Genomic DNA, 13,699 nt, shown 5'->3' with positions numbered 1-13,699 from the left:
CGCCATGTGCCGAGTACAGCTGGACGGCGACGAAACAATGTTTCAGTTCCTCAGTCATTAGAGGTGGGTTTGCTGATCGAAAGATATCGCAGGATTCGAAGGGCCATTAAAGGTTTTCAAAGTTTTCCCTGAACAAAACTCACATAATCAGCGGCCTTCAGACCAGCGAACTGGATGAAGATCTGGTTAAGGTGCATGCGGCAGACATTGGCCTGGGTGTAGAGACGTCCACGATGAGGCATTCCCATGATGACGGAATCTACACCCAGCTCGGTGGACACATTGATGAAACCGTAACGCTTCTGCGAAGAGTACCTCTTGGCCAGGAAGGCCTCGAAGCCGGTGGCGCGGGTCAAAGGGCTCCTCGGACGAGAAGTTCAGAATTCCGGGGACTCGAAACACTTGAGGATCCAGTTGCACTGCTCCAGGGAATTGATGATCATGAACTCCCCGCTGATATTCTTGGAGTAGACGTTCTCCAGACGGTTCAGGATTTCCTTTAAAGAAGTGAGAAGTGTTAGACAGTAGAGTAGCTACTAAAAAATTTGTTTCTTCAACTTACCAAACTCTTTTCCACACCACCTTTGAGGTAGAGTTATTGGCGCGTTTTTTTTATTGTGGTATCCCCAATAGGCCTAGTCCACTTTTATTTTACTTGCCTTGAAGGCAGCTCAAACAATGCAAACTGTTCAATGAATAACAAATTCCTTTGCTTTGGAGGGTGTAAGGAGACGACTCTAATGATCAAATCAACGTATAGAAAAGGGAGACTAGTCTCAACCAAATCATATCCGGATAAGAAACATTTTTGCCGTTCGTCACTTAACCTGCTCAACAATGCATAAGTTTATTGTCAATATCATGAAACGTTACTATTGTGAGTCTTTGCACATTAAGCAGAATAAGTTACTCTGATGTAACTTATAAATATTTGTTAAGCATTGATTACACACGGATCGACCACAACTATTGCAACATTCTGTGCCAACATCCCATTGACCACAATGTAAACAAACTCCTGTTAATGAGTCGCCGTAGTCGAGTAATTTGTTAAGCAATTCCCTGCGAAACAAGTTAGAGGGTTTCAAATTTGTCATTGGACGATTGTTCATGTAGCATTCTGCAAACTGCAAAATAAATATGCCACAATTGTAGGAATCTTTTTGAACATCATGTTCTTTACACACATATGTGTATTTCATTTCACTGACTTCTTCCAAGACGGTCTTATAATACTTTATAAACTTCTGAGCAATTTTTGTGTGCCCAAAAGGATCTAAGAACGTATATTCCAGTTTTAAAAAATCCACAAATAAAATTAAGAAATGCCTTTTATAACAATGGGACACAATTAAAGTATTGGCTGTCATAAAAGCATCTTTTATAATATTTTTATTTAAGAAGGCATATTCGTCAAGCTGACAGGGGACGCTTTCAATGGTAGCATCATTCCTATCAGAAATTAATGCAGTTAAGCTGGCATCTAAAATATAATTAGAAAGCCATTTTTTATCAAATAATGTTATCAAATCGTCTAATTCAATGTGATATATAAACTTATTCAAATTAAGTCCATGCACACTTTGAAAAAGAGATTTGCAAATAAGAAGATAAAATTTGTTACTGCTATTTTCAAATTTATTTAAAGTTGAATTATTTAAAATAACTTTTTTGAATTTTTCTTCCATACCAAATGTTACTATATCTTTGTTATGGGAATGGTTCAATTCAATTAAGTCATTATTTTGTGACTTAAGGAATTCATCACGAAGCTCATTTGCTCCGGAGAAATCGCTTTTAAACAATCCCACTTTAAGTTTTTTAATCCCTTTTTTCTGCCAACTTTCTTTAAAAGTTGACAATTTTTTATTTGATACATTTGATAATGGGTCTTTTTCTATAGTCTTTCCACGGTTATGACGTCTCGCCTTAATAATTGTACCGTGATTCAAAGGGGAATTAAAATGCTCTGGGTGCGTTAATTCAATTTGACGCACCACAGATTTTGAAAGATCATCCATTTTTCGAATGAATCTTCCAAGTTTTAATCCCACTTTCGACTTTATAACACTATGCTTTAATGTTTTAAAAAAAGATTCGATGGGCCCATTACTCACTCTTTTATTGGAGGTATCAATAAAAATACCCATTAAATTTGTCCAATATGGAGCAAAAACGATATATTTTGTTAAAATTAAATCGACCAGTTTTGGACAGTAGTACAAGTTACTTTGGCCACTACCTTGTTGACTTGAAAGCACTTCAGTAATTTGTTCGACTAAAGTACTGAATCGCTTTCGAAAGTCACTTTGTCCAGATATTGTGCTCAAAGTAATATTGTTACTCTGTTTACACTCTGTCGAAGAATTCGGAATGTGGAAGTCAAATTTATATGGTTGCTTATCTGTCAAACAGAATATAGCATCACTAACCATATCATTGACTTCCGGAGAGAGCAGAATAGTTATCAAATTAATAAACCATTCTTCGAAATCTTTTATTGTATATATGTAAAATGCTAAACCTACAGCGTTTCGAGCAAAATCTCTCAGTCCTACATTTAATAACCCTACCGTTTTGTCAATATCAGAGCACATTATTTTCGCATAATGGCTCGTACAAAATTGAATGACTACAGGAGGAAAGAATTTACTTTCACCATATAAAAAGGAATAGCATATCCTGTTGTAGTCAATAATGTCTGTATTATTGAATTCCTTCAAAACGGCTTGGATTATAGCAAAACTAACATCTGTAATAATCCGCTGGCAAATTGGTAACTTTATTTTAATGGATTTGCAAGATCTATTGAGCTCGCATAAAAAGTTACCAATATCGTAAGCGGTATGGTTCGAAAGGACAGCATGAGCTAGAGGGAACACAATATGGTCATCAGGATTGTGGGCTGCTAATGTGTATAGATAAATTCGTTTATCTATAAATTTCATTGGCTGCACGACACAACCTGTGGCATCAATATGTAATGTATTCTTTTTTAATTTTTTAATGAAGAACAAGATATGCTCATTGTTCCACAGGAATACCTCTAACTTTGTGGATAAATGCTGTATAAAATGCGAAAAATCGGTGCATTTCATGTCAAATGCATCTTTAAATGGATCTTTATCAAGATCGTCTTTCGCATTTTCTTCCGATATCAAATTCCTATAGTAAGACAAATGTTTGTTTAACATTTGCTTATTTCCTACTAAAATTCTTCCCTTATCAGCCTTTTTTACAAGGTTACTACGGAATTCAAACGCGCTCTTGCCTTTGATGTCTTGCTTGGCCATATATCGGTTTATAGCTCTGCATTGAGACATTTTTTGAATTCCAAGGGAATGAGTAATACCTATTTCACTAGAATGCACTTTAACAAACCCATTGTATGTGCCTTTAAATGTATAAAAATTGCAAGATGGATCATTGCAATATCCATAGGCGACAAATGAGTTCTTGTTAAGTCGCAACGACTTAAAATTAAGAGAACACGCATTATTAAGAGCGAAAAAATGTTCTCTTACCAAGTGCTCTAAAGTGTTTTTTTTTGAAAATTTTTTAACTAATATCTGTGAAAGCTCACTGACATTTTCGATTTGAAAACTTCCTATCAAATGTGGAGTGTTTTTTGGTAAGAGGATCCGACTTGGGTCCAATTCTACCATTTTCACATCCACATTTAAGCTAACATTATTCAGTTGGCAGTTCTTCCTGATGCATTTGAGAGAAGCTACAATATGGCTTTCATCAAATGGATTAGGGGATCGGACAAACTCTACGCTGTCAGAGAGGTGCTTTATTGGAGGTGATCGGTGACCAACGACCGATTCATCCACCACCTCATTTTTGAAATTACATTTCAGCAACAATCTTTTATAATTTCTAACTGCTGTTTTTTTTAATGCGTTTGAAGTTGTGTTTATTTTAAACCAACTTTTATTCAAATCGCTATTATTTTTTTGAACTATAGCTAAAATATTGGTATAGTCTTGATCTGTAAGGGTTCCTGATACCTGTACGAGACCATTCTCTATACCTTCTACTATAGCCCTATTTAAATTAATTTTATTTCCTCTGAAATTGTTAAAATTAAACAAATAAAATTAATAAATGAAAAAAAAGAAAGACTATCTTCGGCCGATTCCGAAGTTATATTAAGAACTTATAGCATAGAAGTAAACAAACAAAGCAAAACTAACGTCCCCTAAAGAAAGAAATCTCACTGAGACCAGGTTTATTAAAAAAAATAACGTCACCTATTGATTTGAACTGACGTCCATATATCATTGGGTTGGCATAGAAAGTTTCTATTAGGAAAGAAGTAAATACGAATTGATTTCGATTTTTCAAGATATTGACTTGTGATTGAAAGAGACAATGCAGCCGTTATCTTGCCAGCATCTTTGAAATCACCAAAGTTATTGTCATTTCGTTGTCATATCAGCCTAACCTTATAAAATTGGGTAAATCGAATAAGTTATCACAAAATCACACCAACAACATATAGATAGGCAACCATAACAACAACACCAGAAATGATATCATAAATATCATTAACCCATTCGACCCCGAAGTTGCCTGTGAGCAATTTCAAAAGTAAAATTTTATTAAAATTTAATTTTAATTTTAATTCAATTTTAATTTTTTGTCAGGCCAATCGTCTTATAAGCAATACAACCCAGCTAAGCCTCACAAATGGGGTTTAAAAATGTTTACGCGCGCTGGAAAATGTGAATTAGTTTATGACTTCACACTTCAGATGTGGTATTATACTTATCAAAAGGTCTTCCCAAAGGCAAACCTTTCAAGCTGTATTTTGACAATTGGTTTACGTCAGTTAGTCTCTTGGTTGCATTGAAGGAAAATGGCATATTTGCAACCGGAACTATCCGCAAAAACCGCATAAGCAGCTGTAGACTTCTTTCAGATGCAGAATTGAAAAAACGTGGAAGAGGATCATTTGATACAAAATATGAAGTAAACAATAATCTGATATGCGTCAAATGGTTTGATAATAAGTCGGTTCAACTACTATCTTCGTATGAAGACCATCACCCAGTTAGAATGTGCAAACGATGGAGTCCTAAAGAAAAAGTTTACATTGATGTTGTAAGGCCTACTATCGTAGGCTCTTATAACAAGGGTATGGGAGGAGTAGACTTAGCGGACATGCTTATGGAGCTATACAAAATAAACCACCGTTCAAGAAAGTGGTACATTAGAATTTTTTATTGGTGCTTGGGAACATCAATGACAAATGCATGGCTGCTGTACAGAAAAAAATTTTCATTTTCTAAACCCAAATCAAAAGTATATACCGCTCATCAAATTTCAAATGGAAGTTGCTCATGAGCTGTTACAATGTACTTACTCTACTTCATTTGAAAAAAGAGGGGTCGGCCATCAAATATGCAAAGAGAAAACTCAATAATATCTTTGGGTTCTCCAACTGGCAGTGTGTCTTCCAATCAATCCAAAAAATACAAGTTTCAGCCAAATCCTACAAATTCTATGCGTTACGATTGCATGGAACATTGGGTGGTATTTACTGAAAAAGGGCGTTGCAGACTGTGTAAGACAGGAACCCCAATGTCAAAATGTATTAAATGTAAAGTACACCTATGCTGTAACAACAATAAAAACTGTTTTATGTCCATACTGTTTTATGTTTATGTCCATTTTACCATACTTAAAAATTTAAAATAAACAAAAATAACCATCAACTAAAAATGTATTCTTTAATATACACTATGGCCCAACGTTGCCCACAAGCAACATCCGGGAGCGCCCAAACTAGTGGGGGTGGGGAGTTCAAATTTTACTCAAATACTGCTTGGTCCAATACAAATAGAATACAACAAAAAAACAGGGACAGGGAAAAAGTTGGTGTCGAAAGGGTTAAAATATTATTAAATTTTATTAAAATATACAAAACAAGAAAGGAAAGCTAACTTCGGGCGGAGCCGAAGTTGATATACCCTTGCAGTTCAGTCGCAGTCCGCTAGGTGGCGCCACGCATCTTATATTATTAGATATATAGCGGATCGTATATAGTCGGCCGATCCTTATGAAAATTGGCAGATCAGATTGTTTTTCCCAAAATAGAATCTGTACCAAATCCCATCTTTCTAATTTAAAAAACACCAAAGTTATGGCATTTCCGATCAATCAGTTATATGGCAGCTATAGGATATAGTCGACCGATCCCGGCCGTTCCGACTTATATACTACCTGCAAGGAAAAGAAGGATGTGTGCAAAGTTTCAACTCGATAGCTCTAAAACTGAGAGACTAGTTTGCGTAGAAACCGACAGACAGACGGACAGACAGACAGACAGACAGACAGACAGACGGACAGACGGACATGCTTATATCGACTCAGGAGGTGATCCTGATCAAGAATATATATTCGTTATAGGGTCGGAGATGTCACCTTCACTGCTTTGCACACTTTTGACCAAAATCATAATACCCTCTGCAAGGCACAAATTTAGTACTGGTCAAGAGCTATTAGATTCTGTGCAAGGGTATAATAATAAAGAATTAAATAAATTATTTTATAAATATTTAAAAAAAATATATAAAACAAGAAAAGAAAGCTAACTTCGGGCGGAGCCGAAGTTGATATACCCTTGCAGTAAGTTATCAGCTTACATTATTATAAATATATCGGATCGAATATAGTTGACCAATCATCGAATCAAGTTTCTAATAAAAATATTGGAAACAGCCCCAAGCATCTTTAAAAATAGCAAGATTGTGCCATTTCCGATCGTTCAGTTATATGGCAGGTATAGGATATAGTAGGCCGATCCTTATGAAATTTTGTAGATAATATATCTTGGCCAAATACAACATGTGTGAAAAGTCCCAACCCTCTAACTTAAAAAACATCAAAGTTGTGGCATTTACGATAAATCAGTTATATGGCAGCTATAGGATATAGTTGACCGATCCCGGTCGATCCGACTTATGTACTGCCTGCAAACATAAGAAGGATTTGTGCAAAGTTTCAACTCGATAGCTCTAAAACTACGAGAATAGTTTGCGTAGAAACATACAGACAGACAGACTTGCAGACAGACTGACGTGCAGACAGACAGATATGCTGACAGACAGACAGACGGACAGACGCACATGCTCATATCGACTCAGAAGGTGATCCTGGTCAAGAATATATGTATATACTTTATAGGGTCGGGGATGTCTCCTTCACTGCGTTGCACACTTTCGACCGCAATTATTATACCCTTTGCAAGGGTACAAAAATATAAAAAAATTGCCTCACTTACCGCTTTTTGCAAAATTTCTCCTCAAATTTTACTTTCCAGGAATCGAACAATTTAATTCCACTTTTGGAGTCGGGGACTGGCTCCAAACTGGCTCTCCTGGCTTCGTTGGCCGCCAGGGACTTTACATCATCATCATCAATCTATAAAAATAAAAATAATCTTTATATTTATTTTCTCCAAACGCATCCCATACTCACATGTTGTTTCACATCCATCTTGGTTTTTTCTTTAAAGAAAATGGCGCAAAGCCCATTTAGTGTTGGAAATAGGCCAACACATGTGGCTGTTGAGCTTTAACATTGTGCTGTTAAGCACCTGTTAAGCATGTACAAATATATGTATTTCAAGCATGTACAAATTTCTCTACTCGTTATACATATGTAGGTGTTCTCAGAACTGTTGATTCTTATTTCTCTAATAATTTTCCAGCTTTACCTTCTACCATCTAGCCCAGCTGCTGAAACAGAAGATCACAGAGTTCCAGGCATAGATGGAGCGGGTTATCCTGCATAACGATACCGTGGAGTAAAACGCCAACATTGAGTCGCTGATCCTCGGATCCTCGATCTCTGACGCAAATCGAACCACCACCCGTCATGTCAGCGATGCCTCACCGCACCCTTAAGCTTGGCGCCTTGGAGTTGGCTCAGCTACTAGAGTTCCAGGAAATTGATCTGTGCAAACCACCAGTACTGACTCGCATTCTGTCCGTGATGGAGAAACACAAGGCGGTGGCAAATGAAGCAGCTGTCAGTGACCTTAAGCAACTGATTCTACTGTACGCCTCCAGATAGGAGGCAGCACTAGCTCCAGGTGCCAGCAACCGACGCAACCGAGGATCGCGCATCTCAGCAGCTGCTGATTTTAGGTAAGGTGTTTTGTATTCACTTTTAAATGATTTTCAAATATTTATTATATGTGGCAGGCAAAAGAAGCTGATGCGCATAGGATCAATCTCCAGTTGGGCTGAATTCTCTGGCTCTTAGCGCTCCGTCAACTCGAAATCCCACATTGGTAGCAGTGATTCGAACTATTCTTCATCCCACTACAGTGGGCGCTCAAGGGGACGTGGCTTGCGGATCAGCAACATTGTGCAGGCCCAGATCGAACAACTCTTCACGGCCGTGGCCAAGGACGCCATTTGTAGCTTCGATGTCACCTGCCTGGGATCACTACCGTTGAAAGACAAAGTTTGCAGGAGCCACTGCGTCAGCTCTATCTGGCGGAGTTGGCCAATAAGGTGAGTACTACACATGGAATTTTGAAATAACTCATATCATAATCCTCGTAATCTTATAGAAACTCAGCTTGGGCTCTTTGGACATCTGTGCCACGGGACTACGGGTAAAGGTCAGGCTACGGCCATCTCGAAAGGAGCCAGTCCCGACGGAGCGGAGGAGAATGAGGCCCATTATTACGCCCTTCCACAAAATTGCCGTGTGGTCACCTTGGTCAGGTAAGATTAGTAGATTCCACTTCGAATTCATCTAATGTGACTTTCATTTTAGAATTCAACTCTTGTAAACTCTTGAATCACATCATCAAGAGGGACTTCCCAGGACTATGACCCCAGGTGGTGTACAACATCAGCTATCTATCTGCAGAATCATGATGTCAACGGCTGGAATGGCGCCCTGATGACCACCTGATCGAAAATCTTACACCCATTCGGAGAGCAATGATAGGGAATATATAAGATGGTGAGTATATAACGAGCATAACTTTATAATCACTTTCAAACCTGTGTCATTCAAACCAGTTCCCGGGACAAGGGCTCGAGGGATTGGTCACGATCACCGGAATACTGAAGCCATCGGTCCCGAAGGAAGCGATCGGAACGCTCTCGCTCGCAGTGTTTGCAGCTTCGCCGCCTGCCAGCTTTAATTGATTTACCTACGCGACCACGCTCTCCTGATACCATGGACTACGACGAGGAAGACTCGCTATAACTATAGCTTCCACTATAAAATGCAAGCGTCTCACTACAGGCACTCTTCCGAGTCGCTTCATTGCGGAGATAGGGATCGGGATGATGAAGGCGATCGTGTACACCGCAGGAGCAGTTCCAGCCCATTCTCAGCGACGATGAGATCATTGGTGACGACGAAGAAGACGCTGCAGAGGACGCAGCGGCGATTGCGGAATACGAAAGGGAGTTGGAAGCAGCGGCGGCTGCAGCTCCTCCCGCCATCAACGCCTTCGAGCCATGGCAAAAGCCACTGCAGTTCTACGAAGGTTCTACAAAACTACAAGCGACGCAACTTTGTGCTTCAACAGTTCTTCAGCAACGATGAAGTGCATCTGCGACAGGCGGCCCATGTTGTGAAAATCGCTCTAAGCTTCCAAGCGGCCTGCATGCAGCCACAGCCCGCTTTTAACATTCGCCATATAAAGCTGGGTGCTCGGATGGCAGAGCCCAGAGGCTGCAGTGAGGAGCTGTTACAGCAGTTACTTAAGGAGCACCAATTCGACCCATTCGAGGCGGTCTTCAAGCTGTACCATGAACCCTTTATAGCCTTCTCCATAAAGCTTCGGCTTCTCAAAGCCGTGTATGCTCTGCTGGACACCCGCCTGGGAATTGCGCATTTTCTGAAAGCGCCAACGAATGGATACGAAGCGGTAATAGAGACCCTGAAGACTGCCAAGTTAACGCGGTCGAAGTACGCCCTGCAAGCCATCATCAAGAAGATGCATCTGTGGGAAACCCTGGGGACTGTGCACCATTGCTGCGAAGGCTATTTTTTGAGAGGAATCCAGAAAAGAGCAAAGACGCCGAGTTCAAAACGGAGACAGTGATCCTCTGCAAGAAGATAGAGTACTCATTCCAGATGCTCATGGAGGCAGCGAGCACCAGCCAGTTGAGCTACCAGCAACCCCGGCGCTTTCTACCCGTGTCTAAGAAATTCGAGGTGGTCACCGATTCCATGGCCCAACGGAGCTTCGCCAATGCCTTGCAGTCCTTCTTGAGGCACCACGCTCTGGCGGAATCCCTACTGTTGACACTCCCGCATTTTTTTCTAACCCCGCCCGCTCCAATATGCCCGCCCCAAATACAAATAAAATGTTTATTATTAATTTTATCTTGTTTTATATTTTTTCTTTTCACTTTTTAAGAAATTTTAATTTTCAGAATCTTCAGAATCTTCAGAATCAGGACCGGCAGTCACTGCTGCTTCTGCTTGCATTGCTGCAGCTGGTTCAGTGGCTGCTGCAGCTGGTTCAGTGGCTGCTTCTGGACCTGCTGCTCCTGTTTCTGTGGCTGCTGGGTTCCGGGCCCGCCGTGGCCGACGTCGGAGCTGGCCTGGCGGCGCTCCCGGGGCCCGTTCTCCTTGCTCTCCCGGGGCCCGTCCGCGGGGCGCTCCCGGGGCCTGTCCTCGGGGCGCTCCAGGGGCCCGTCCGCGTGGGGCTCCCGGGGCCCGTCCTCGTGCCTGTCCCGGGGCCCAGCGACCACGGCGTGGCACATATTCATATAAAGCTACGTTCTGAAAATATATTAAAACGTATGATTATATTAGCGATCGAATAATACTAAATAATGGATTATTACTACTTACACAATTCTTTATGAATACCGGCATCTTCTCAATTGTTAAATGGAAATGGGGAATGGCGCCCATTCAGTGTTGAAAATAGGCCAACACATGTGACTGTTGAGCTTTTACAACATTGTGCTGTTAAGCACCTGTTAAGCATGTACAAATTTGAATACTTAATTCCATCGAATCGTAGGGAGCGATTTGAATGGAACAACCGGTATTCGATTAAGCAAAAAATTAGCTTTCTCGTGATATACCGTGCAAAATGGGGCATCCTCTATAAAGCGAGTTAATGGGGAAATTCAAATTCGATCATGGCGGGCTCCGTGTTGGGCAGCGTCACAAACATGTGATGCGGTTATGGGTCCAGTATTGCTCAATTGGGTTCAGAAAATTTTAAGACTTGATTCCATCGAATCGTAGGGAGCGATTTGAATGGAACGACCGGTATTCGATTAAGCAAAAAATTAGCTTTCTCGTGATATACCGTGCAAAATGGGGCATCCTCTATAAGGGGAGATAATGGGGAAATTCAAATTCGATCATGGCTGCCGCCATGTTGGCCAGCATCAAAACATGTGAACCGGTTATGGGGCCAGTATTGGTAAAATAGGTTCAGAAATTTTCAAGACTTGATTCCATCGAATCGTAGGGAGCGATTCTGATAGAAATAATCTCATTCGATTCAGAAAAAAATTAGCTTTACAATGGTATACCGTGCAAAATGGGGCATCCTCCATAAAGAAAGCATGTGGGGCCATTCAAATTTAACATTGGCGCGATTTGTGTTGGGAACAAGGTCCAGTATTGGTTAAGAAAATGCAGAAATTTTTAAAGATAAATTGCGTCAAATTGTAGGGAGCGATTTTAATGCAAATAGTCTTATTAAATTATATGAAAAATTAGCTTTGCAACGGCATACCGTGCATAATGGGGCATCCTCTGTAAAGGACTCAATAATCATATTCATGCGGTCTGTAGATTTGGAACTAGTGGAACGAACTTGTTCGTGGACTGGTTCCGGTTCACGAGTTGGCGCCTCCCTTATCAATTAAAATCAATGGGGAACTATAAATCGATTTTCTCAAAATTGTAGGGAGCGATTTGAATGATTTTTGCTCCAGATATACTAGAAAAGGTGATACATCGACTCAACTACCGTGCATATGGGGGCCTCCTCTTAGAGCTTCAGAATATTAAAAACAATTTTTGGTGGTCATTTTTGTATGGGCCGTCAACGAGATTGGCCCACTTTTATCCGATTTTCTCCAAAACGTAGGGAGCGACTTTTATGAAACTTTCAGGAATTACCCTCAATATTTTGACCTATTAGCTGCAATATCGGGCTTTTTGGGGCCTCCTCTTATTTCTGAGCTAGGACCCAAAACAGTGTGGGGCCAATTTTTCAAATGTATTTTAATGGTATTTCAAAGTTGTTGATCCCGCCCAAAGTAAGAAAAAACTATAAATTATTCAATTCTTTACAATTCTAAACATTATTTCAATCAATTTAGTGGCTAAACAGTAAAATAATTAAAAATAAAAAAATTCGTTGCTGTGTTCCGTTTCCACCGTCACACTTCGACGCTAACTAGGCAATGCTAATTTGACGGACATAAACAGAGGGAAACAATTTGGCGGAATTAGACCGATTTGCGCCATCACGATAAGAGGGAAGAGAAACTGCGGTAGGTTTAAGAATAAGTAGTTGTAATGATAAGTAATTAATGTAACTCTTCCAGAATAAAACCATCAACAACACAGAACTCCAACTGTTGTCCAGCACTAGTGTTTTGAAGTGTTTAAAGGCATTCCCTGTGATCGGCCAAGCGGCGACAGAAGCTACAGGTATAGTTGACCGATCCCGGCCTTTCCGACTTGTATATACTGCCTGCAAACAAAACAAGTATGTGTGCAAAGTTTCAATTCGATAGCTTTAAAACTGAGAGACTAGTTTGCGTAGAAACAGACAGACAGACGTATATGCTTATATCGACTCAGGAGGTGATCCTAATCAAGAATATATATACTTTATAGGGTCGAAGATGTCTCCTTCACTGCATTACACACTTTTGACCAAAATTATAATACCCTCTGCAAGGGTATACAAATAATAATAATAATAATAATAATAATAATAATAATAACAAAAATAATAAATCAGTCTTTATTCAATTTGGCCTCTTGAGACTCCAAGCTTAAGACAAAAATGTTTTTACTGAGAAAAATGTTTGAAGAAATTTGGTAGGAACAATTTTTCTACTACAAAAATGTAAGTGGGTACGCGTAGTGTTAAACACTTGTTTAAGAACTGATGCTAGAAAATTATTTTTTAATATACAAAAAATTTTGAAAGAACGAAATATTAGACTATTTTTTTCGCTCAGTGAATGGCTTGCTCTCTTTTTTTAAATATTTACATGTGGCCATTTTGCCCACCACTGTTATAAAATAAGTTCTTCCTTAATGTCGGACAAAATATTTTCTATAGGATTACAGTCAGACGACTGCCCAAGTTACTCCAACAACTTACGCGACTTTGTTTTAACTATTCCTCTGGTAACCTTTGTATCATTGTCCTGTATAGAATCCATTTGTCCATTTGGCGAGATTCTAATTTACAAATTTATTGGAAGAGCAATCATCTCCGACTCTTTAAAGTATATACATCTTGAAGTATACGTATTTGATACGACTGCGGGCACTCTTTAAAGTATATACTTCTTGAAGTATACGTATTTGATACGGCTGCGGGCACTTGTCGCCGTGACTCCACTGCTTCGCGTCCACCGCTGAAGTAGTGAGAAAGCGCGGACATCGGAACTCTTCGATTTTGCTCATTTCTTGCCGCCAATCCTCAAAGGCTGCGGCC

General features: G+C 39.8%; 2 protein-coding genes across 2 annotated transcripts; one reads left to right on the top strand and one right to left on the bottom strand.

The window, feature by feature from the left end:
- Nucleotides 1–7,726: 7,726 nt before the first annotated feature.
- On the top strand, nucleotides 7,727–10,354 carry LOC116656370 (protein virilizer-like). Its single transcript, XM_032455830.2, has 5 exons — nucleotides 7,727–8,159; nucleotides 8,217–8,531; nucleotides 8,591–8,747; nucleotides 8,800–8,991; nucleotides 9,051–10,354. Exon 5 carries the CDS (start codon nucleotides 9,260–9,262, stop codon nucleotides 10,085–10,087), a length of 828 nt encoding a protein of 275 aa, XP_032311721.1. The 5' UTR covers nucleotides 7,727–8,159; nucleotides 8,217–8,531; nucleotides 8,591–8,747; nucleotides 8,800–8,991; nucleotides 9,051–9,259; the 3' UTR covers nucleotides 10,088–10,354.
- Nucleotides 10,355–10,376: 22 nt separating this feature from the next.
- LOC116656368 lies at nucleotides 10,377–12,678 on the bottom strand. The gene is made up of 2 exons (XM_032455828.2): nucleotides 10,846–12,678; nucleotides 10,377–10,773 (listed from the first exon to the last, which is right to left on the bottom strand). Exon 2 carries the CDS (start codon nucleotides 10,758–10,760, stop codon nucleotides 10,455–10,457), a length of 306 nt encoding a protein of 101 aa, XP_032311719.1. The 5' UTR covers nucleotides 10,761–10,773; nucleotides 10,846–12,678; the 3' UTR covers nucleotides 10,377–10,454.
- Nucleotides 12,679–13,699: the final 1,021 nt, after the last annotated feature.

The sequence above is a fragment of the Drosophila ananassae genome (assembly GCF_017639315.1).
Source record: "Drosophila ananassae strain 14024-0371.13 chromosome 4 unlocalized genomic scaffold, ASM1763931v2 tig00000061, whole genome shotgun sequence".
Taxonomy (NCBI): domain Eukaryota; kingdom Metazoa; phylum Arthropoda; class Insecta; order Diptera; family Drosophilidae; genus Drosophila; species Drosophila ananassae.
Note: the sequence above shows the minus strand (reverse complement) of the source record. Positions and strands in the feature narration are given on the sequence as shown.

Coding starts and splice junctions, on each gene's coding strand:
- LOC116656370 (XM_032455830.2), top strand. CDS start 9,260: ATGCAAGCGTCTCACTACAGGCACTCTTCCGAGTCGCTTCATTGCGGA.
- LOC116656368 (XM_032455828.2), bottom strand. CDS start 10,760: ATGAATATGTGCCACGCCGTGGTCGCTGGGCCCCGGGACAGGCACGAG.